Below are 23,813 nucleotides of genomic sequence, written 5' to 3'. Positions count from 1 at the left end.
CATCAAAAAGGGGGAGATTGTTGAACCCAAGGTTTCAAGGTTTGTGTAATTATATATCTACACATGGATTTTGATGATAACAAATGAATTCAAAGAATAAAGGAGTCTCAAGCTCAAGTTGTCTACACAATGAAGTCAAGCACATCAAGGAAACAAGCATAAGCAAGAAGGGAACAAGTTCACATTAAAATTATAGAGTAATGTTGTAAATCTCTTAAAAATTCGAAATTAGGATTAAGGCTCAAAATTAATATTTTATCATAAAGCATTAAAATACATTTTCTACATGTGCATGAATATTTTGAAAATTAAAGTTGAAAATTTTGAAAGATGATTGATTGTCATCTTTCACATGTGCATACCTTGATTAAAGGGTTGAACTTTGAAAATATTAAAGATGATTGATTATCATCTTTCACATGTGCATGTTTTATTTGAATATTTTTAAAAGTGATTGATGCTTTTTTTGACTTATGCAAAAGGTAGATGTTTTTGTTTGAAAAATTTGAAAAGTAAAGTGTGCTCCTTTTGTCATATGCAAAAAGTAAAAGATTAGGTTTGAATCTTTTGAAAAGTAAAGTGTGCTCCTTTTGTCATATGCCAAAAGTAAAATATTAGGTTTGAAGTTTTTGAAAAATGAATGATGTTGTTTTTGACAATTGAAAAAGAAGAACCTTTTATTTGAATTTTTTGGAGAAGTGAATGATGTTGTCTTTGACAAGTGAATCTTTTTAAATTTGAATATGAAGTCTCATATGCCTATAAATAGATCATTTGAGAGCTTCACATTTACAACATCCAGAGCATACAACATTCATTCAAAGCTTTCATTCTCTCTTCTCTAAGCATTGAGCCTTAATTCTTGTCCATTTTGAGAGATATAGTTTGTGCTGTATTGTTCTTATTTCACTCATTGAGGAGTGTTTTCTGATAACCTACCCACTATCAGCTCTTGTATCAGAAAAAGGGTTTGTATAACCCTTGTGCGTGTAGAAAGTGTTCTACACGGGGAATAGTTGAATCACCACGTGTATGGTGATTGCAAGTGTAGAGGGTGTTCTACACGGATCCTTTGTAGCGGTGTTGTTCAAAGGTGTAATAGGTTTTTATCTCCACCTGAAGGAGGTTGAATAGTGAATTTGGGATCCTCAAGGGGTAGCTTGAGGCGAGGACGTAGGCAGTAGGGCCGAACCTCGTTAACATAATGAGTTTGCTTATCTCTTACCTTTACTCTTTATATTTATTGTTATTTCATATTTTGTTTATATTTTATATTATATATTTGATTTATAATTTTTTTTTTAATACAACTCAATTCACCACCCCTCTTGTGTTAGTCATCTGGGCAACATAATCCATCAACTCAGGTATGTGGAGTTTCTCACCTCTTTTAGTTTTTTTGCTCATTATCAAGACACGGTTGTTGACATCTTAGGTGATACCAAGACCATTTTATACATATTTGTCAACACCTCCTAGCACAAATGCATCTATCAATCCAACAACCCAGGTACTTTAAATATTAATTTGACACCATAGTTTTATTAATGTCTATATTTATTACTACATCTTTAGTTAATTTTCATTATTGATCTATATGTTAGGTGATACCAATATCATTTTATCCAGATTTCTCAAGTTATATGCATGGGGGCCATGCACCAATGCCACATGCTTTGTTACCACCTTTCTTACCTTGTCCTAATGCCAACCCATCTTCATGGACTTGTCAGGTGATGAATTAATTATTTATAAAAATGTTTATATCAATTTAAATATTGGTTTTTATTGTTGTAAACTGTAGGAAAATCTTATGCCAGAATTTCAGTCATCAGCTCCCCCCTCTTTAATTGGTATTCTATCTGCAAGTTCCAGCCATGTTGAAGAAATTCAAGAGCCCACACTTGACTTGAGGGAGGTTCAAATCTTCTCTACATCCTCTGAATCTGAAGATAACAATGAGGCCGAGATAGAAAATACAGTGCATAATAAGGGGGCCGATATCATTGAGGAGCCGAAGGTGGGGATGGTCTTCAAATCTGAAGACGAGTTAGTTTCTTATTATAAAGGCTATGGGAAACAATGCGGTTTTGGGATAATGACTCAAAGGAGTCATAGGTTTGAGGATGGGAGCCTCAGATATATCACGCTTTGTTGTTCTCGTGGTGGGAAGGCACGGAACCGGACGAAAAATGTTGCGAGACCACGTCCGACGTCAAAGACTGACTGTAAGGCAAAGATAAATGCTACGTTCATGGATGGAGTATTCAAGTTGTTGAGTGTTCACAATTCCCACAATCACGGCCTAAGTCCACAGAAGTCGAGATTCTTTCGCTGTAATAAAGAAGTGAGCGAGTCTGTTAAGAGAGTATTATATACAAATGATCAAGCTGGCATTAGACTAAACAAGAGTTTTGCAGCACTTGTGCAAGAAGTGGGTGGGTTTGAGAACTTGCCTTTCAGTGAGAAAGATTGCAGAAATTATATTGATAAGGCACGCCCTTCAGACATCGACCACGATGATGATGGAAGGCTGAAGAATGTCTTTAGGTGGCTGATGAGTGTGCGAAAGTGCACTCAAAATACCCTATTATTGGACTAAAATGCTAAAATGTGAATAGAAATCATAGGAATTAATGTGTATTCTTAAATTGAATTTCTATTTACGTTGGGATACTCCTAAGCAGTTTTTTTATGTTTAATTTCAGAGTTTATAAAAGAGCAAGTCAAGCCCAGTCAAATTCAAAGGAGGAAATTCATGGGGTTTTAGAGCAATTTTGAAGAAAAGGAAAAGAAAAAAAAAATCACAAAATGAAACCACAAGAAGTCCAAGTCCGAAATTCGCTAGGAGACAGTCTGGACATACTTTAGTTTTTTGACTGTATCTTTTTACTCACATATTGGATTGATTCAATTCTGGATTCATTAGAAAGCTATCTTAAAGGGATATAACTTTGTCTCTAATAGGCATTTCCAAATTCGAACTCCTGAGGGGCGTATGTGGCTCCCAAGATAAGTCCTAAAATTTAGGCGATTTTTTTATGCGGAAATTAAGAGGACATTAGGGTTTATTTCCTACCCTATATAAGTATATCATTAGCACGAAATAGAGGGGGAGGAAGAGGCACAAGAGGCAGATCTGAAGAGAGGAGAAAATCACTTCCATGGCCACCGTTCGCTTCAGTTTTCTCTGGAGATTTTTGTTGTCCAGTATATTTATAGGTAACTAAATTCTCAAGTAGGGTTAGGGATGAACTTGCACATTAGATGGTATTTCTAATTTATTCTTAATTCATGTATTTGATTTTTAATTTCTAAAACTCTTTTGTTTTATCATTCTCAATTCATCGTTGATGTTTTCTTCTCCGAATAATCATAGAATTTATTCTGTTTATGGATTCAGTCATGCTTTTTCTATTGAATGGATTAGTTCTTTGATTATGTTTGGATCAATTATTTATCTATATTGATTTAATTTTTTGCTGCAATATCGCTTCCTGAGTATATTGTCGTCATTGGATTTTATCAATAGGTGTAGTAATTCACGTTTTTTAAAAGTGGTGAATGTTTTTTCAAAGGGTTACATTTGATTTAAGTCTGGTTTATAAATCTATACCTTCCGATTGGGAATTGCGGGAATTGAGTTCCTAATTGAGTTATCCAATGAATTAAGAATAATTAAAATACCAGATTTGTGCAAGGGATTCCCGACGCTCTACTGTTTGTCAAATTTGAGTACTTTTTCTGTTAATCACTTTGCTTCACTTTAATTTACATTTAAAATTAATCTTTGTTCTCTATTACTTATTTAATATTTTTCTTTAGTTTCTTTGTTCCTCTTGCTATTCTTTTAATTTGTCTCCCTGTGGAATCGACACCCCAAAGCTGTGCTACAACTACCGTGTTATTCTTTGGGCGTAATCAAATTTTGGCGCCGTTGCCGGGGAGACGGTAGAAGAATTGTGAGATAGTTTTTCTTTTCAACAGTTTGTAAAGGCGGTAACTTCGTTCCCTATTTTAGCTTGCTGCATTTTTTTTTATTATTTTCTTTTTATTTTTGTAGCTTTTTATTTAGTGTTGCGTTTTTCTCTACCTTGCATGCACAGGTATAGAGACGCCTTTGGTCGGTTTGCTTGTAGACCTGTGTTAGAGTCAGAGTTTAATTTTTCTGATCATTTGTTTGATAATTCTTCTAATTATGAGAAAATGAGTGAACACGAAGATCATCCCACTAGGACCCTTCAGGATTACCTCCACCCTACACGCACAGCCACACTATCATGCATCATGTTTCCAGCTAATATTCGCCAATTGGATTTTAAAACATGGATGATACAGTTACTCCCTACTTTTCATGGCTTGGAAAATGAAAATCCATATGTGCACATTAGGGAGTTTGAGGAAGTAGTTGTGACTTTTCATAGTCAAAATGCAACTGATGACATTGTGAGACTTAAGTTCTTTCCTTTCTCTTTGAAAGATAGAGCTAAGAGTTGGCTATACTCATTGAGACCACGATCTATTGGGTCATGGAATGAGATGACTCAGGTATTCTTTAATAAATACTTTCCCCAACATAAGACCAATGCTTTAAAAAGGCAAATCTCCATCTTTGTACAAAAGGATAGTGAGACTTTGTATCAGTCTTGGGAGAGATTTAAGGAGCTATTGAGTATGTGTCCTCACCATGGATATGAGAATTGGCGCTTAGTGAGCTATTTTTATGAGGGACTTACACCTAGAGAGTGTCAATTTGTAGAGATGATGTGTAATGGTGAGTTCTTACAGAAAGATCCTGATGAGGCCATAGAATACCTCAATGAGCTTGCTGAAAAAGCTCACACTTGGATTGGACCTAGTGCTACTGAGAGCACAAATAGGTCACGACCTGCAGGAAATCTAAATGGTGGTGGAATTTACCATCTCAGGGAAGAAGATAACCTAAAAGCTAAGGTTGAGATGCTCACTAGAGAGCTAGAGGCGTTGAAGACTAAGGACTTAAAGCCAACACACGTGGCTAATCATGTAGAGTCTTTTGGACCATGTTTTGTGTGTGGTGGGGTAGATCACCTTGCCCAAGAGTGTCCCACATTGGCTGAGATGAGAGGAATGTATGAGGAACAATGTAATGCCTTAGGTATGTACAAGAAGCCTTTTACACATTTCTCTGACACCTATAATCCGGGGTGGCGTAATCACCCCAATTTTAGCTGGAAGTCTGAAAACCAGCCGCCTGCACAACCCCCTAGATCATATCCTACACCATATCATGCACCTTCATCTTCTAGGAGCCCCTTAGAAGATACTTTACATGCTTTTATTGAGGCACAAGGTAAGACTAACCAAAAGTTTGAATTTTTGATTACGCAGGTTGTTGAAGAAAATAAGGAGATAAAAAGCCAAGTGTCCAAATTGATGAGCTCCTTGAGTATGAATGAGCGAGGTAAGTTTCCTTCTCAAGCTCAATTCGTACCCCATGGTCAACACATGGCACAAGAGAATTTGAAGGATGCGAATGCCATTGTGACACGAAGTGGTAAGTCATTACACATCCCAACACGAACAAATCAGAGGATGTGGAAGAGGATCAAAGCAATAGTGGTGCCGAGCTACCCAAAGAAGCCGAGGTAATAAAGAGCCCAGTTAAGGTACCATTTCCTCAAGCTTTAAAACTGAATAAGCGAACTTTGGATCCTAACAATGAAATCTTGGAGAATCTCAAGCAGGTAAAAATTAACCTCCCTCTTTTGCATGTTATTAAACAAGTTCCTACTTACGCAAAAGTTCTTAAAGATTTGTGTACAGTCAAGAGGAAGCACCATGTTAAGAAGACAACATTTCTGACAGAACAAGTTAGTGCTCTAATTGAGTAGCGGATTCCTCCCAAGTACAAGGATCCTGGTTACCCAACCATTGCATGCAGCATTGGAAATCATGAGTTTGGGCAAGCTTTGCTAGATTTAGGAGCTAGCGTGAATTTAATGCCATATTCTATTTATTTGCAGTTGGGGTTGGGAGAAATCAAACCAACCACTGTGGTATTACAATTGGCTGACCGTTCAGTCAAAGTACCCCGGGGTGTGGTAGAGGATGTTCTAATTCAAATTGATAAATTTTATTATCCTGTTGATTTCCTAATCCTTGACACTAGCTCTGTTGTTGATACTACTTCTAAAATTCCTGTGATTTTAGGTAGGCCTTTCCTTGCCACTGCTAATACTCTTATTAATTGCAGGAATGGGCTCATGAAGCTTTCTTTTGGAAACATGACTCTCGAGGTGAATATCTTCCATATTGCAAGACAGCCAGAAGATGATGACGAGAGCCACCAGACATACATGATTGACTCACTCATAGAAAAGGGAGTTTCTATAGTTCATGATTTTGACCCCCTTGAGTATTTTCTTGTTAATTCTGAGTTTGATTCTATCAGTAATCCATCTGATGTAGTTGATATTTGTGCTATCTTTGATAGAACTCAGGATTATGGCACTCGGGCTTGACAACCGAAGTTTGAGGAGTTGCCTGAGAGAGAGGAAAAGCAAATTCCTTCAAGTGTGGAAGCACCCAAAGTTGAACTGAAACCTCTGCCTAAGGGTTTAAAGCATGTTTTCCTTGGTCCAGGTGATACTTTTCCTGTTATTATCTCATCTGAATTGTCTGAGTCTCAAGGTGAGAAATTAATTCGGATCCTAAGTGAGCATAAGTCAGCCTTAGGTTGGAGCATTGCTGATATAAAAGGTGTTAGTCCCCTGGTCTGTTCTCATAAAATTAATTTGGAGGAAGGAGCTAGCCCTCGTAGAGACCCCCAGCGTAGGCTTAATCCTACTATGAAAGAAGTGGTGAAAAATGAAGTGTTGAAACTATTAGATGCAGGAATCATATATCCTATTGCTGATAGTAAATGGGTAAGTCCTACACAGGTTGTTCCTAAGAAGTCAGGTGTTACTGTGGTGAAGAATGACCTGGGAGAGCTAGTCCCTACAAAACTTGTGACTGGGTGGCAGATGTGCATTGATTATAGAAAATTGAATGCTGCCACCCGGAAAGACCATTTTCCTCTCCCTTTTATTGATCAAATTCTTGAGCGTGTGGCTGGTCATCCTTTCTATTGTTTCTTGGATGGTTATTCTGGTTATTATCAAATTGAAATTGCATTAGAAGACCAGGATAAAACCACTTTCACTTGTCCTTTCGGTACTTATGCTTTTCGTAGAATGCCATTTGGATTGTGTAATGCACCTGCTACTTTTCAACGTTGCATGATGAGCATTTTTAGTGACATGGTTGAAAATTGCATGGAAGTTTTTATGGATGACTTGACTGTTTTTGGATCTACTTTTGATGCATGCTTATTGAATTTAAAGAGGGTGTTGACTCGCTGTGAGGAGAAGGAATTGGGTTTGAATTGGGAAAAATGCCACTTTATGGTACCTTCAGGTATTGTGTTAGGGCATATTATTTCTTCTAGGGGGATAGAGGTAGATCAATCTAAGATTGAATTAATCTCTAAGTTGCCTACACCTAGGACAGTAAAGGACGTGAGATCCTTTCTTGGTCATGCGGGTTTTTATAGGAGGTTCATACAGAATTTTTCCACCATATCTAGACCACTATGTGACCTCCTAGCTAAAGATGCCCCATTTGAGTGGACACAAGATTGTCAAGAGGCCTTTAAAACGCTAATTGGTAAGCTTACCTCAGCACCCATAATGCAGCCACCTGATTGGACTTTACCTTTTGAGATTATGTGTGATGCAAGTGATTTTGCTGTAGGTGCTGTACTTGGACAGCGAAGGGAGGGAAAACCTTTTGTCATTTACTATGCTAGTAGAACTCTAAATAGTGCTCAGATGAATTACTCTACCACTGAAAAAGAGTTGCTAGCTGTAGTGTTTGCTTTGGATAAGTTTCGTGCTTACGTGATTGGTTTTCCTATTATTATTTTTACAGATCATGCAGCCCTTAAGTACCTTCTTACAAAGAAGGATGCTAAGGCACGATTAATACGATGGATTTTACTTTTGCAGGAATTTGACATCACCATCAGAGACAAGAAAGGAGTGGAGAACGTAGTGGCTGACCATCTCTCGAGGCTCACATTTGAGGACACCTCTGACCACCTGCCAATTAGGGATAATTTTCCCGATGAGCATTTACTATCTATTACTTCTCTACCATGGTTTGCTCGTATTGTGAATTATTTGGATGCAGGTGAGATACCGGTGGATTGGAGCGCTCAGGACAAGAGGAAGTTCATAACTGAGGTACGTAATTTCTATTGGGATGATCCTTTTCTTTTCAAATACTGCCCTAACCAAATTTTAAGGCATTGCATCCCTGATGAAGAGATTGCTAGCGTTTTGGAATTTTGTCACTCTCAAGCTTGTGGGGGCCACTTTTCAATGAAGAATACCGCTGCAAAAATTCTGCAGTGTGGATTTTATTGGCCCACCATATTTAAGGATGCAAACATCTATTGTCGCTCATGTGAAAAGTGTCAAAAGTTAGGAGTTATATCCCGTCGTAATATGATGCCCTTAAACCCAATTTTAGTGATTGAAATTTTTGATTGTTGGGGCATTGATTTTATGGGACCATTTCCTCATTCTTTTGGATATCAATATATTATTGTGGCAGTAGATTATGTGTCAAAATGGGTAGAGGCAGCAGCTTGCAGGAGCAATGATAATAGGACGGTAATCAAATTTCTCAAAGAGAATGTGTTATCTCGATTTGGTACACCACGTGCTATCATTAGTGATCGGGGTACACATTTTTGCAACCGTTCTTTTGAGGCTTTGATGAAAAAATATGGGGTGGTACATAAGATCTCTACTGCCTACCACCCCCAGACAAGTGGACAGGTAGAACTTGCAAACAGGGAAATTAAGCAAATTTTAGAAAAAACGGTCAATCCAGATCGCAAAGATTGGTCTTTAAGACTAGTTGATGCGCTTTGGGCCTATTGTACAGCTTTCAAAACTCCCTTAGGTATGTCACCTTATAGGCTTGTTTTTGGGAAGCCTTGCCACTTACCTGTGGAGCTCGAGCATCGAGCTTATTAGGCCATCAAGCATTTCAATTTTGATATGGGAGAAGCAGGTAAGCTTAGAAAATTTCAGTTGATCGAGTTAGAGGAATTGAGAAATGATGCTTATGAGAGCTCTAGAATCTATAAGGTTAAAATGAAAGCGTTTCATGATAAAAATATTTTGAGAAAAACGTTTAAGCTTAATGATCGAGTGTTTTTATATGATTCTAGACTCCATAAGCACCCAGGAAAAATTCGGTCTAAGTGGACTGGCCCCTTTTGTAGTAAAGAATGTTTTTGTAAATGGGGCGGTAGAAATAGAAGATCCTAAGGATGGTCGGATCTTTAAAGTAAATGGTCAACGCCTTAAAATATTAATTGATAGGCAAGTTCCAGAAGTGGAAGACATTCCACTTGTGGATCCAGTCTATCAACCTTGACTACACCACCAAGGTATGTGTTTCTTTATTTATTTTGTTTTGCTTTTGTTTTTTCTTATTTTCTTTCTTTTCCTTTTTTTTTGCTGTTGTTTTCTTTGTTTTTGATTGCAGGATAGTTTCATTTCGTCATTTCAGATTACCATCTTTGGTGTTTAGTGAGCTACCCACGTCACTCATCAGGTGTATTCTACCATTTTCAGTTACTCCCCATTCAATTTTGATTCTTAAACATTGAAGACAATGTTTTATTTAAGTTGGGGGGTGGTGGTGCAAATTCAATATTAAAAATGCTTGTTGGAACTCTGTGGCATATTTTCATGTGTCAATTTTTTTTTAATTTGCATCACACGTGCATCATTTTCACATGTGTACTCATTCTCATTCATACCCATCTTCGTGAATTCACCAAACCCACCATAATCATTTTTGCTGAAGCATTCACAGAACCCTTAATGCACTTATCCAAGTTTTGTGGTAAGATGGTGGTTTGACACATGTAGCTAGAGAACTCTTTTGCTTAAGTATTCATGTGAATTTGGAGAGGATTGAGAGCATACAAATGCAGTAAATTGTGATAAGCGTTCATTGATCTGTTGAATTGGGCACTTCTTTTGAGAATATCATTACATGGTTTGCGGTACAATTGTAGATATACTTGGGATATGACGAAGGTCAACTTAGGATTAACGTTTGAGCCTTTCAAGCTATCATTTCCATCATAGACCCCTAGTAGCCAACTTTGAGCCAATAAACACTTGTAGCTTTTTCTTTTCATATGCCCATATCATCCATGCCTCTCCACATTGGAGTATAACCTATACACAGATTTTCCTACCCTTTTTACTTCCAAGTGTATACTAGGTGTGGAATTTGTATTTTCTTTCTTTAATTTTATCATTTTCAATTAAAAAGAAGAAGAAGAAGAAGAAGACGACATAAAAAAGAGAAGAGTATAAGTTGCAAAGTGTTCAATTGAGTGAGCTCCTCCAAAAAAAAAAAAAGAAGTTGGTAGAGATGGAAAGAATACAAAAGTGGCATGTGTTTGTCCATCAAATTGTTGAAAAAAAAAAGAGGAAGAAGAAGGAAAAGCATTATTATTTGATGATCTGAAAAGTTGGAGAGTATATCAAGTGAGAAGTGTGGTCTATTGAGATATTTAATAAAATTCCCTTTGTATGTACTTGGAAGTTTTTGAATCCCTTTCATCCTTTTTTTCATATAACCCCAAAACCAAGCCACATTACAACCTTTTGTGTTGACCATTCTGATCCTAAGTAAGCTGTTGGAAATATTGATGGAAGTCTCATTTGTCAGTGTTCCTATCATAAGATCAATGTTTGCTTGTTGCTTGTACATAATTGCCTAATTTTCCATAAGAGTGTGTACACACCCATTGTCAACTCCATAGGGAGAGCCCTTACACGAAACACTATTATACCCGTGAGTTATGGAGTTGAACCTTTTGCTTGAGATGTTCTTGATGTTTCATGTGTCAAGGTTAGTAGTAAGATGATTATGGCTTGGAGAAAACACACACACTCTGTGGATTGCTATAAGTGGATTGATCTTGATGGGTTATTGGATTCCTTAGATTGTTTTGATATGTGAATCTGGAAAGTGTAACTTGATGGCCTTTATGTGTGATTTTCTTTGGTCTTTTTCATTGTTTTGACATGAAAATTGCTAGGGACTAGCAATGAGTAAGTTGGGGGGTGTGATGAGTGTGCGAAAGTGCACTCAAAATACCCTATTATTGGACTAAAATGCTAAAATGTGAAGGAATTAATGTGTATTCTTAAATTGAATTTCTATTTACGTTGGGATACTCCTAAGTAGTTTTTTTATGTTTAATTTCAGAGTTTATAAAAGAGCAAGTCAAGCCCAGTCAAATTCAAAGGAGGACATTCATGGGGTTTCAGAGCAATTTTGAAGAAAAGGAAAAGAAAAAAAAAATCACAAAATGAAACCACAAGAAGTCCAAGTCCGAAATTCGCTAGGAGACAGTCTGGACATATTTTAGTTTTTTGACTGTATCTTTTTACTCACATATTGGATTGATTCAATTCTGGATGCATTAGAAATCTATCTTAAAGGGCTATAACTTTGTCTCTAATACGCATTTCCAAATTCGAACTCTTGAGGGGCGTATGTGGCTGCCAAGATAAGTCCTAAAATTTAGGCGATTTTTTTATGCGGAAATTAAGAGGACATTAGGGTTTATTTCCTACCCTATATAAGCATATCATTAGCACGAAATAGAGGGGGAGGAAGAGGCACAAGAGGCAGATCTGAAGAGAGGAGAAAATCACTTCCATGGCCACCGTTCGCTTTAGTTTTCTCTGGAGATTTTTGTTGTCCAGTATATTTATGGGTAACTAAATTCTCAAGTAGGGTTAGGGATGAACTTGCACATTAGATGGTATTTCTAATTTATTCTTAATTCATGTATTTGATTTTTAATTTCTAAAACTCTTTTGTTTTATCATTCTCAATTCATCGTTGATGTTTTCTTCTCCGAATAATCATAGAATTTATTCTGTTTATGGATTCAGTCATGCTTTTTCTATTGAATGGATTAGTTCTTTGATTATGTTTGGATCAATTATTTATCTATATTGATTTAGTTTTTTGCTGCAATATCGCTTCCTGAGTATATTGTCGTCATTGGATTTTATCAATAGGGGTAGTAATTCACGTTTTTTAAAAGTGGTGAATGTTTTTTCAAAGGGTTACATTTAAGTCTGGTTTATAAATCTATACATTCCGATTGGGAATTGCGGGAATTGAGTTCCTAATTGAGTTATCCAATGAATTAAGAATAATTAAAATACCAGATTTGTGCAAGGGATTCCCGACGCTCTACTGTTTGTCAAATTTGAGTACTTTTTCTGTTAATCACTTTGCTTCACTTTAATTTACATTTAAAATTAATCTTTATTCTCTATTACTTATTTAATATTTTTCTTTAGTTTCTTTGTTCCTCTTGCTATTCTTTTAATTTGTCTCCCTGTGGAATCGACACCCCAAAGCTGTGCTACAACTACCGCGTTATTCTTTGGGCGTAATCAGTGGCGCTGAAGCTCTTCATCAGTATTTTGCTAGGATGCAATACAAAAATGACGGATTCTTTTCAGACATTGACCACGATGATGATGGAAGGTTGAAGAATGTCTTCTGGGCAGATGAACGGAGCAGGGCAGCCTACAAATATTTTGGTGACGTTGTGACATTCGACACCGCATACCTGAAAAATAGGTATGGAATGCCGTTTGCACCGTTTGTTGGTGTAAACCACCATGGTCGGTCAATCCTTCTGGGGGCAGGATTGATTTTTAACGAGGATACATAAACATTTGCATGGTTGTTTCAAACTTGGCTAAACTGTATGGATGGGGAAGCTCCAAAGGCCATTATCACAGATCAAGATAGAGCTATGAAGAATGCAATTGCTCTCGTCTTTCCCAATACACGACATAGATATTGTTTGTGGCATATTCTAAAAAAAGTACCTGAGAAACTTGGTTCACATCATGCATACAAAACTGGGTTGAAAACTAGTTTGCTGAAGTGTGTGTATGACTCTCAAACCATAGGCGAGTTTGAAAATAGTTGGGATGTGTTAATTACCACGTACAATTTGCAAGAAAATGCTTGGTTGCATAGTTTATATGATGAGCGTTCGTTTTGGGTACCAGTATTCTTGAAAGAAATCTTCTGGGCTGGGATGAGTACAACCCAACGAAACGAGAGCATGAATGCTTTATTCGATGGCTACATACATTCAAGGACATACTTAAAAGAGTTTGTCGATCAATTTAATAATGCATTGCGAAAGAAGATTGAAAATGAAAATGGGGTGGACTTCCATTCATTCAACGTCATAATTCCCGTCGTCTCGATCTCTCCACTTGAAAAGATATTTCAGAACATATACACTAATGCTAAATTTAGAGAAGTTCAAAAAGAGATAATCGAGATGCTTGGTGTTCTTCCAACTCTACATCGAAAAGATGGTGTAGTCGCAACATACCATGTAGAAGATGAAGTTGTTGTTGATAATTTCATCAAAGAGGTGACCCAAATGGTGTACTTCAATGAGGCTGAATGTGATGTGAAGTGTTCATGCACACTGTTCGAAATGAGAGGGATATTATGTAGACATGTATTGGCTATTATGAGAGTTAACAAAGTGAAAAAAGTGCCAGAAAAATACATATTAGATCGATGGAGAAAGGACATTAAAAGAACATACACTCTTATTTGAAGTTCTTATGACTCAGTTGATGCGAGGCCAGAAGTGAGTAGATATTCATGTATCATGAAGGTATGCTACGAGGTTGCCACAAATGTAGCGTCATCTGATAAGAATGCCGAGGATATGATACATAAGTTACATGAAATGAACCTTGGCTACCTCACCAACAAGTTGCCCCTTCAAACTTGTTCCAACGTTGCAGTTACAACTGTCAATACCACTATAGAGGGGAGTTAAAAAAAAGTACTGAGTCCCCTTCCAGTGAGAGGGAAAGGCAGACCACCATTTCTCAGGAAGAAATCAATGATTGAGCGGGTCAGACCGACAACGAAGAAGGCTACTCAACAGAGAAAACGTAAACAGGTCGACTCAATACTCCATTATGATAATTTCAGTTTTATCTATCTTGTGTAATTGTTTATTAGACTTAACTTATTTTTAATGATTTATAGCCGCATGGAGGAGAAACATGCAGAAATTTATTTGGACATGTAGATATTGGGACTGAAGAGAGTGTTCACATTCAGGTATCATACATTTTTAAGGATTTATAGCGAGTTAGAGTGTTTGATATGCTTTAAAGTAATCTAGTTTTTTTTCCTTTTCTATTGTTAGCAGCCATTGATTTATTGACGTCTTTCTTTAAATTAATCTACTTGTTTGTATCTATTATTAGCAATCACAAAATACTACAGAGGTGTTGGAATATGGTGGAACCCAGTTTGGTTTTGCAATGAGTGAGACTCAAGAAAGTGTAATTTTTTTAACTTGGTCACTCTCTTTAAAGTGAATTATATAGTTACATGTGGATATTTTTTTAACCATGATTTAATGGTTCACAGGTATATATTGGGGTAGATGGAATCCAGCTGGAACTGTTGTCTGGGACACAGCTATGGTTATAAGGGCTGCTATAGTTGGTGAAAAGTGGGTTGCCGAATATTTTGTTGTAGTGTTGGTTTTTTTTTTGGGGTCTGTTTCAGACTTGGCTATGGCGTTGATGGGGTGGGTTGGCCTTTTTTGTGTGGCATTTTCACCATGCATTTTGTTGCATTTAAACAATGCAGTTTTATGCTTTGGTTGCTTACTAAAGGTGGGATATTTATTTTCTTGAATTTATGGATAATACCTTGATTTCTTGTTAGATTACTTTACAAGGGATATATTAATCTTCTAGATGGAATCCAGTTTTGGTTTATTATTTGACTGAAGTTAAGTTAAGTTAGATAAGTATGAACGGTTGTTTGGTTTTTGCAGGAATTGGTTTTTGAATAGCATTTTCACCATGGTGTTTTATGCTTTGCTTGCTTACTAAAGGTTGGATATTTATTTTCTTGAATTTATGTCACATGATGGATTCTTTTCTTGTTAGATTATTTTGCAAGGGATATGTTAATGTTTCTGTCAATACCTAGTTTCAGATATTATTTGACATAAATTCACGGTTTAGTGTAATTTTGCAAGGGATAATGCACGGTTGTTCTTTTTTTTGCAGGAGTTGGTGAAGAATTTTCCTTCTGAATTTATCAACTTCCCCATCTTTATTTGGTCAACCAAGGATATTGATGTAGAGGTTCCAGTTGATGAAGATGAATCGGGCCTTGAATAGATGTTTTTGTGTATATACGTACATATCAATATATATAGTTTTTGGTCATGGATGGATGTATGTATTAAAGGTTTCTAGGTTTGGATGTTAGGTTTGGAGACTGCCATGAGTATAACATTATATTTATGAATATATAATGGTTGATACATACGGGTACTTCAATTTTTTGTCTTATGAATATATGAAGTTTGATACAAAAATGATGGGATCCTACTGAAGCTTGTAGCACTGCTTGGATGCTTATTGTCTTCTTAATCATGCCATCAAAACTATGCTTTAATTTACAAGCAGATGCTTTAAACTACAAACAGATATCTGTAACTCAGGGAAGTCAATGGTCCCATTGCCATCGGCATCAACCTCATTGATCATGTCCTTTTGATATGCTTCAGTTGGGTTTTGGCCGAGTGACCTCATCACAGTCCCAAGATGGTGTAGGTAGTGATGCAACCTGCAAATCATTAAGCTCAAAGATAAATTTCAAATTATCTTGTCAGAGAATCTACCACCAAACTCATAGAGGCTAACTTGCCAAGTTCCCCAATCACCCACACCACTGTCTGAAATATACCTACCATTTTCAACACCTAATAGATGTTTCAACACATAATACAAGTGAAATTTAACAAGAACACTAGTCATCGAAAGTGTAAAGCAATGAAATTGAAAGTGCAAGATCACACGTGCCCTTGAATTATTCATCTGAAAGAGGGACCCAATCGATCATGGAACATCAATTTTATATGCATAACATCACGACCGTGAGCGTGTAGTTAAAAATAAATGTATCAGGTTAAACAGTAGATGCATCTGTGAAAATGAAAAACATGCAGCAAGAATAAGGCAGATCAGTCTCTTCAAATCTTTTGAACACTGCTATATATCAATAAACCACAATACAACAAATCTCGACAGCTAATCTATAACTCCAGTTACAAAATCCAGTTCCCAGCTACATACACAAGGTTACAACATACTAAGGTCACTATGGTGACTACATACACATGGATCTAGTATATACATTTTTTGAGCTTTTGTCCAACTACATTAACAATATATCAAGCTGCCTTGATCAGTGGGTATTCACTATGATCGTACGAAGTATAATAAAATTAAAATTAAAATCACTCAATAGATACGAAGAAGTGTGCGTTCATGTCAGATGTCTGCTTGTTGCTTTTGAATATCCAGTTGATCATTGTGGACTTCCAACTCCCTCTTCAAAATCTCTTCCTCTCTTCTTCGAAGCTCTTGCTCATTTCTTAACCTCTGAATTTCGATCTTCATACGTTCTATTTCTATTTCCTCACTGATATCTGCCCATTTGAAGTAGTTGCAATGTGGTAATCCCTGATAAAACTAAAAAATTAAGTATGTAAATCAAAGAAACAAAACACATGTATGTAAAATAAACAAACTTTCCATAAAACTTTCCACCTGTTTATTATACTTTGGACAACCAAAGAATGATCGTCCCGGATTTGTCATCGTATTTGAAGTTCTAAGTGAAGCGGGTTGGCCACAAGTGCATATTGGGTTGTTCGCCAAAGTACGGTTAACAAGAGAAGATGAAGAAGTTGTTGTTGACATCCTATCAACTAAAAGCAAACACAAAAGCAAACACAATGAGTGGGCTTTGGCTTTATGAGCTCTGTTGTGTGGAGATATGTAAAATCATGTCACTGTATTTTGATATGATATACATGTGCTAATAATAAAAGAGCTGACTTGAATACTTGGGTCAGTTTATTTTCTTACCATCTAATTAATGGAATTCCACGTGGTTAAGGAAATCTATGAGAGAAGGTTCCAAGTCATTGAATTCAGTCGAACAATGTTAGGAGTTTGATCGAGATACAAAACGAAATGATTATACACAATATTATAAATGGTAATTAGCCAAAAGCAAACACAAAAAAATGTGAATGTTTGATATTGAGAATTCAGATGAAACTTCTAATTGTGCACAGCCCAACCTCATTACTCATGTAAAAAACATACTCAACCAACAAGAAAGTTTTAATTATATTAAATTAAAACTTATCAATTCAGACACTTACAATAAGTTCTTGACGTTGTGGGATCTAGTTCTTTCTCTATGGCAATGCAATACGTACGTGTATGGTATAATCACCTTATAATTTTGCAGTAAATGGACAAATTTTTTTGTTGTACGTTAGAATTTAAGAAACAATCATCTATGAACTTGATGACAGCCTACATTATTTTCAGTTGAGCTTTGAGAGCAAGTGTTAGATGAAGCCCATAATATCAGAAAAACACATTTGGACTCGAATCCCATTTCCTCCACCGCAAACCCACTAGCTCATTATTCAGCGCACACACAAAAGCAAACACAGAGAATGTATCTATGTATCTATTTTTTCTTAGGCCTCTGCATCCATTTATTTTGTTCTTATAAATATGTATATATTTTTTCTTTTTTAAGTTTCATTAGTTGCTTAGTTGTGGGAAATAAATATCTTATCAATGGAGAAACAGAGAGCTATAGAGAGGCAAATGAGAGGGATCCTCACCTGAGAAGGCACCGTTGAATGCTGACCACACCGCACGAGGCTTCACGTAGAGGAGAGAGGAGCTCAGCCTCGGCTCGACAGCAAGGGGCTTCCGGACGAAGAATTCTCTCAGAGAATGGACAAAATAATTTGACTTAGGGTTTTCCTGAAGCGGATTTGGGAGAATGGTGCGGAATGGATGAAGGAGAAGGTGAAGGGTGTGGGAATGGATGAAGGAGAAGAGAAATCTAAAGAAAATATATGAAAGGGAAGGGGAAGGGGAAGGAGAAGGGAGGAGAACGAGAAGGAGAAAGGGAAGGGTGCGGGAGGGGGAGAGGAAGGGGAAGGGAGGGGAGAAGGGGAAGGAAGAAGATGCCGCTTCAGTTTTGATGTTTATTAAACGCACAGTTTTGATGATTAATGAATTCAAAAATTTCGAGATGCCGCTTACCGCTTATTTGCTGATTCCTTAAACCGCACCGTTTCATTAAGGAAGTCAAGACTGACTTTTGACTTGCCACGTCATATTGGTGCGCTATGGTTGCGCGGGGATGGTTACGAACAGAATTTTCCTTGAAAAAAAGGGTTTGCAAATATGAGAGAAGTGAGGCTGTAACAAGCTAATTCACTGCTGGTCAGTTGGGTCCACTGCAAGTCATCTAGAGAGGAGTTGTGAAAATTAAGTAATTATCCCCTAATTTTTTATATTCTTTAGTAATAATAATTAATAATAGATATAACTAGGCCTAATAATAACCGAACTTTGGTCCAAAGGAATCTTACTCAATGACACACTACAAGAAATTTGACTTTTATTAGTAAGCAAAAGTAGTCTTAAAACACATTAAAATCACTGAGATAACTAAATTTTACTTGCCGGATAGTTGTCGCAATTGTCTACTGCCAATTGCGATTTCTAGGCTGATTTTTTTACTTAATCGGAAAAGTTTTTTTTGCGGCGCTATTTTACCTCCGAAAATGGTATATAAAAAAATCGCCGATGAAGATATGCACACAAACTTAATTTTGTCTCTGGTAAGAACATGACTTTTTGCGTTGAATAATGTTCGCTGCCTAAAGGCTTTACTGTAAAATACTCTAGCTAGAATTGGTTTGTTGCATCAAGTGATTATCGCCAGTAAAAGTTATTGTTGGCAACAAAATTTTTTCACGGCTATAAGAGCAACGCTCAACAAATATGAGCGGCGAGATAAAGTCGCTGCACAAAAACTATTCCGATAGTTTTTATGACTTTTACGGCATTGAAACTTGGTCACAACTTTGTTTTACTTGCAGTATTTATGTGACGCCCCCAAATTCCGTTTGGGATTGGACGGATATTTGAAGCGTCGAAACATGTAACACAAGGTTACCTGCCCCCGTTCATGACATATAAGATGCAATGTTCCTAACATGCATATAACATTATGCAATATTCGCAGCGGATAAATTATTTCTTTAGCAATACTATGCACCAAATTGAAAATATCCCAAATGCTTAAAACATACTTGATATATAAAGACTCATTGAACAACTAAGATCATAACACTAGTCCAAAATGATTATGATCCAAAAAGTACTGGAGATGCAACTCCATTGTACAAGTAGTAATTTACGTTAACTACTATATTAACATTGACGTCGCATCGTTGCTCAGTCAACTGTGTCTAGTTGGTCAGCTCCTGATTCTCCTTTAGGTCCTGTAACAAGATCTACCATTCGGGGGGAATGGTAGTTGGGACTACCACAGTGAGATTTGATTACAAATCTCAGCAAGTTAACAAAAAACTTCCACACAGGCTAATGATGCATGGATGACAGTAAAAGCATAAATGCATAATCAAATTCATAAGTAATTAAAGCATAACTTGGCATACAACATAGCATAATTGACATAACTTAAATTGAAACATGAACTGAACTTGACTTGACATGAACTTGATCTGAAACTTGACTTATCATGAACTTGTTCTGAAACTTGACTTAACATGAAAAATACATACTCCACAGTTGTTGTGGCCCCATGTATTTTACACAAACTTGACTTAACATGAAAAATACATACTCCACAGTTGTTGTGGCCCCATGTATTCTACGTGTAAATACATACTCCACAGTTGTTGTGGCCCCATGTATTCTACACAAACTTGACTTAACATGAAAAATACATACTCCACAGTTGTTGTGGCCCCATGTATTCTACGTGTAAATATATACTCCACAGTTGTTGTGGCCCCATGTATTATACGGAAACTTATTCTTTAACTGCTTAGATACATACTCCACAGTTGTTGTGGCCCCATATATTCTACGTGTCACAATTGTTGTGTCTCACGTAGTGTATGCGTCACAATTGCTGTGACCCCATACATAAGTAATCAAGATGAAACGTGACTGGAATACGAAAGGACTGAAGCCCTGATGTAACATAACGTGACTTGAACATAATTTGAAATACATGACCAACTTGAGATAGAAACATTTCGTAACATGACATAACATATAATAGACAACATATTTAACATGACATACTTGCAACAGTGAATATTACATGACTTGACAACATGTAATAGATGGCATACTTAGCATGACGTACTTGTAATGTACAGTAATACATAATAGAATATATTATGTAACAGATAAAAATTGACGACAGAATAAATTCTGTATAATAGACAATTACGTGATAACTTGGCATGGCATGACATATATGATAACACACATACATACATACATACTAACTCCAAAAGTCACCAAAATTTACATGCCTCATGTAAATTTTATCCTCAATTCATATATCAATTTAGAAAAATTTAAAACTAATCACAACTATTAAAACTCCATAGGGCCGAAATTCTCATATGCTATTTCTATTGATTTTTGTTTCCAACTTGTTTTGATCAACCTTTTGATCTATGACTTATAAATATGTGATCTTCAAACCAAACCATCACATGGTTTAAAAAGATGTTCTAAAACATATATAAGCTTCTAATTCAAGATCACATGGTTAAAAATTAACCAAAACATAAATTTAGCCAAGAACATCCACACTTTGGCTTATTTGAATATCTCTTTACATAAAATTTCATATCTTTGAAACTAATATCAAATATATTAAAAATAATAATATAACATGTATATAAGATGCTTAGGATCCTCCAATAAAATTATCAAAGTCATTGGAATAGGTTTAGACCACCAAAGAGTTAAACTTTCTCAAAACAGAAACTGTTTTTCCTCTTCTAGTTTCTAAGTTTCTAAATCTAAGAAAATCTTTAATAAAAACATTTAATCATGCAAAAATCCTCAACCAATAGTCATATATACATGTTAACAATACTCCATAAAAATTTCGGACCAATATCTATCCATTAGCTTGGTCAAAAACTCCAAACTATAACATATTCTCCAGTTTATCTCCCAGAATGACCTTTCTATAGTTTACATAATATTTGACTGACCAAATGGTCTTCAAATTGGACAAATAAGATATCCATGTAAACTAGACTAAAACCGAAACAATTTATATGAAGGATACTTTATGATAAAACACTTAAAAAAGCTTCGAAATGGGCGTGCAATAGAACTCCTAAAAGCTGTCCGAGAGAAAGTGTTTGATATTCTTTTAAAGGAACGTGTAAATGAAGATAAGTTCGTGGGTGATGGCTGGAGATGCTTATGGACGAGATAAGGAAGATGATAAGGCTGGAGTTGAGAGTTGAGTGTAGTTTTCTCCTACCCAAAATATCTATAAAAGATTATCTCAAAATATTCTATCCAATAATATCTATAAAAATCAGTTTAAGATATTTTCCAAATGTGGAGTAGACTTGGAAGAGTAAGGTGGCTAAAATCTTTCCATGTGTATTTTAAATCTCTATTCTTAAGATATTTTCCAAATGTGTATTTTGCTTAGGTGTCATGATCTCACACCTTGATTTCCTTCACAATTCCATCTAATGGTTTCTCTTTGTACCAAGTATCTAATACTATTCATTATGTGTGGTTAAGATCTTGCCAAGTGTCCAAATAAAATTTCGCTAACCTAATTTGGACATTTCAGACTATGATTTTGAAAACACTGCGCTTAGTACGTTTACCGAGGTTACTATTCACTCCAAAAATAAACGTAATAAACTTAGTACTGAAAAATCCTAAATATTCAATTAAGCCTAGTGGTGTAGACTATAATGTATTCTGACACTTCTAACTATCTCAAATAATTAAAATCGCATTTCTGGCACCATAGTGAGTGATAATACTAACTATGTTGACAGGCTAAAACCTATGCGATTAGTGGATTCGTGAAAGCTTATAGAGTCTTCACGAGGTTTCTAAAGTCAATAGAAATTCTACAATTGAATTTCTAACGGGCTGTTACAATTTAGCTGCCACTAAAAGCATTTAGCAATCATTTTTCACGCCGAAGAAATCCTCGTGGCAAGAGAGTATCGCCACGAAAGTATTTTTACGACGACTTAAACTTGCCAGTAATAGACTCTTAACTAGCACAAAAAATATTCAGCAAGAAAAATGCACCGTTAAAGAGTTTTCACGACTATTTATATTGGGCTTGTTTCCGTTCCCAAAAATACCACATCTACCATTTTGCGACCAAAACTTTGTTGTCAGAAAAACTAAAGTACATTATCTTTGTATAAAATCTGCTCCTTCCTTATACATATTACTTCCCAATCAATCAATAAACAATAATGTCATCACGTTAATTTGAATTGTCATATTCACCAGCTTGCTTTTAATATAAACAATAATAAAGACTACTTTGATTTTTGATGAAGGCAATATTAGTCAACGTGCATTGAAAATTCTATTGTCTAATATCCAATACAATATTCACACAATAATGCTCATCAAATATCCAAAATATACCTAGGTCAGTTTCTTATAAGTTATACACATACTAACGTCATTATAGCTAGGTTCGATGAGATATAAATTAACGCCATACTTTCTAACCGTGTTTCTAAGAGCAAGTCTTCATTGTAAAGGTAAAAGTTGGCTAAGATTAAATGACTAAATGATAAAATTTATCTTATCATTATATTTGTAATTTTTGAATGAATGTAAAATAATTATCGACTTTATCTCTAAACAACATTGAGTTTATCTAGAAGTTTTAGAGGTTGTTTAGATCAGTCATTGAGGTAAAAATCGAGTCCATAAGGATCTACATTTATCTAGACAAGAAGCTGAACATAAATCAGTCACTGCAGAAGAGAGTTATCGCGAAATGTCAACAATTGTCAGGAGACGTTCTTGCGACTGATTCTATTCGTCAGCAGAATCCTACTTCAACTAGAACTCTTTCCAGATTGTTTATTTAAGAGATTATATTGGTTAGGATATGCAGAAATTTAGATCTACATATTTTCTAAAGTACTTTCTAGTGTATATTTTGATGAGAAAATTCCTTAGTGAATTTTCATATTTGTGATCTCTCTTAGAGTATGATCATGCTTCAAGTGTGAATGATCGTTGATTCGATTTCAGCCACTAGAGTTCTAGGAGGGAAGACAATAGTTTGAAAATCGCCAGAGGTTCTGGCTGCTACTGTAGTAAAAGACAAATAGGTCATTTGTCTTGACAAGTAAGAGAGTACTCAAATTACAAAGGTTTTGTAATTGAGAATTACTTGTAATTAATTTTTAAAGAATCAGATTGACTTTCCTAGGTTTGGCTACCCTATAGGGTTTTTTCCTTTAAAGAGTTCTTTAAAATGTTTCACTTCGTAAACAATCATTATGTTTTGCAAGTTTGATTATTTTCTTTAAGTACTTGATTCGTTTAATAATCATAATATTGAGATCTAACCAATTTGTTCAAATAAATTAATAGACAATTTCGTGGTTTTACAGGAGTACTTGAAGAATTTCATTCATGAATGGCATTGATCTCAAGCCTTGTCAAACTGGAAAGCTTCTCCATGATCTCTTG

General features: G+C 35.8%; 2 protein-coding genes and 1 non-coding gene across 3 annotated transcripts; 2 read left to right on the top strand and 1 right to left on the bottom strand.

Annotated features, from left to right (window-relative positions):
• Positions 1 to 1,664: 1,664 nt before the first annotated feature.
• Positions 1,665 to 12,823, top strand: LOC122293682 (protein FAR1-RELATED SEQUENCE 5-like). The gene is made up of 3 exons (XM_043102194.1): positions 1,665 to 1,733; positions 1,805 to 2,550; positions 12,544 to 12,823. The coding sequence occupies exons 1-3, from the start codon at positions 1,665 to 1,667 to the stop codon at positions 12,821 to 12,823; spliced, it is 1,095 nt and encodes a 364-aa protein (XP_042958128.1).
• On the bottom strand, positions 4,587 to 4,694 carry LOC122295314. The gene has a single exon (XR_006237969.1). It is a non-coding gene; the product is annotated as a small nucleolar RNA R71 (small nucleolar RNA).
• Positions 12,824 to 12,859: 36 nt separating the features above from the next.
• Positions 12,860 to 15,338, top strand: LOC122293681 (protein FAR-RED IMPAIRED RESPONSE 1-like). Its single transcript, XM_043102193.1, has 5 exons — positions 12,860 to 13,585; positions 14,182 to 14,256; positions 14,406 to 14,466; positions 14,572 to 14,687; positions 15,225 to 15,338. Exons 1-5 carry the CDS (start codon positions 12,860 to 12,862, stop codon positions 15,336 to 15,338), a joined length of 1,092 nt encoding a protein of 363 aa, XP_042958127.1.
• The last annotated feature ends 8,475 nt before the right edge of the window (positions 15,339 to 23,813 follow it).

This window comes from Carya illinoinensis, chromosome 14, assembly GCF_018687715.1.
Source record: "Carya illinoinensis cultivar Pawnee chromosome 14, C.illinoinensisPawnee_v1, whole genome shotgun sequence".
NCBI classification, from domain to species: Eukaryota; Viridiplantae; Streptophyta; class Magnoliopsida; order Fagales; family Juglandaceae; genus Carya; species Carya illinoinensis.
This window is presented reverse-complemented; position numbering and strand designations above follow the sequence as displayed.

What these genes read in the sequence shown, in the direction of transcription:
- LOC122293682 (XM_043102194.1), top strand. Translation starts at nt 1,665, where the DNA reads ATGCCACATGCTTTGTTACCACCTTTCTTACCTTGTCCTAATGCCAAC. An exon ending in CATCTTCATGGACTTGTCAG is followed by an intron (nt 1,734 to 1,804) that starts GTGATGAATTAA and finishes TGTAAACTGTAG; the next exon opens with GAAAATCTTATGCCAGAATT. An exon ending in AGGCTGAAGAATGTCTTTAG is followed by an intron (nt 2,551 to 12,543) that starts GTGGCTGATGAG and finishes GGGCGTAATCAG; the next exon opens with TGGCGCTGAAGCTCTTCATC.
- LOC122293681 (XM_043102193.1), top strand. Translation starts at nt 12,860, where the DNA reads ATGGATGGGGAAGCTCCAAAGGCCATTATCACAGATCAAGATAGAGCT. An exon ending in TCAATGAGGCTGAATGTGAT is followed by an intron (nt 13,586 to 14,181) that starts GTGAAGTGTTCA and finishes AATGATTTATAG; the next exon opens with CCGCATGGAGGAGAAACATG. An exon ending in CCAGTTTGGTTTTGCAATGA is followed by an intron (nt 14,467 to 14,571) that starts GTGAGACTCAAG and finishes AATGGTTCACAG; the next exon opens with GTATATATTGGGGTAGATGG.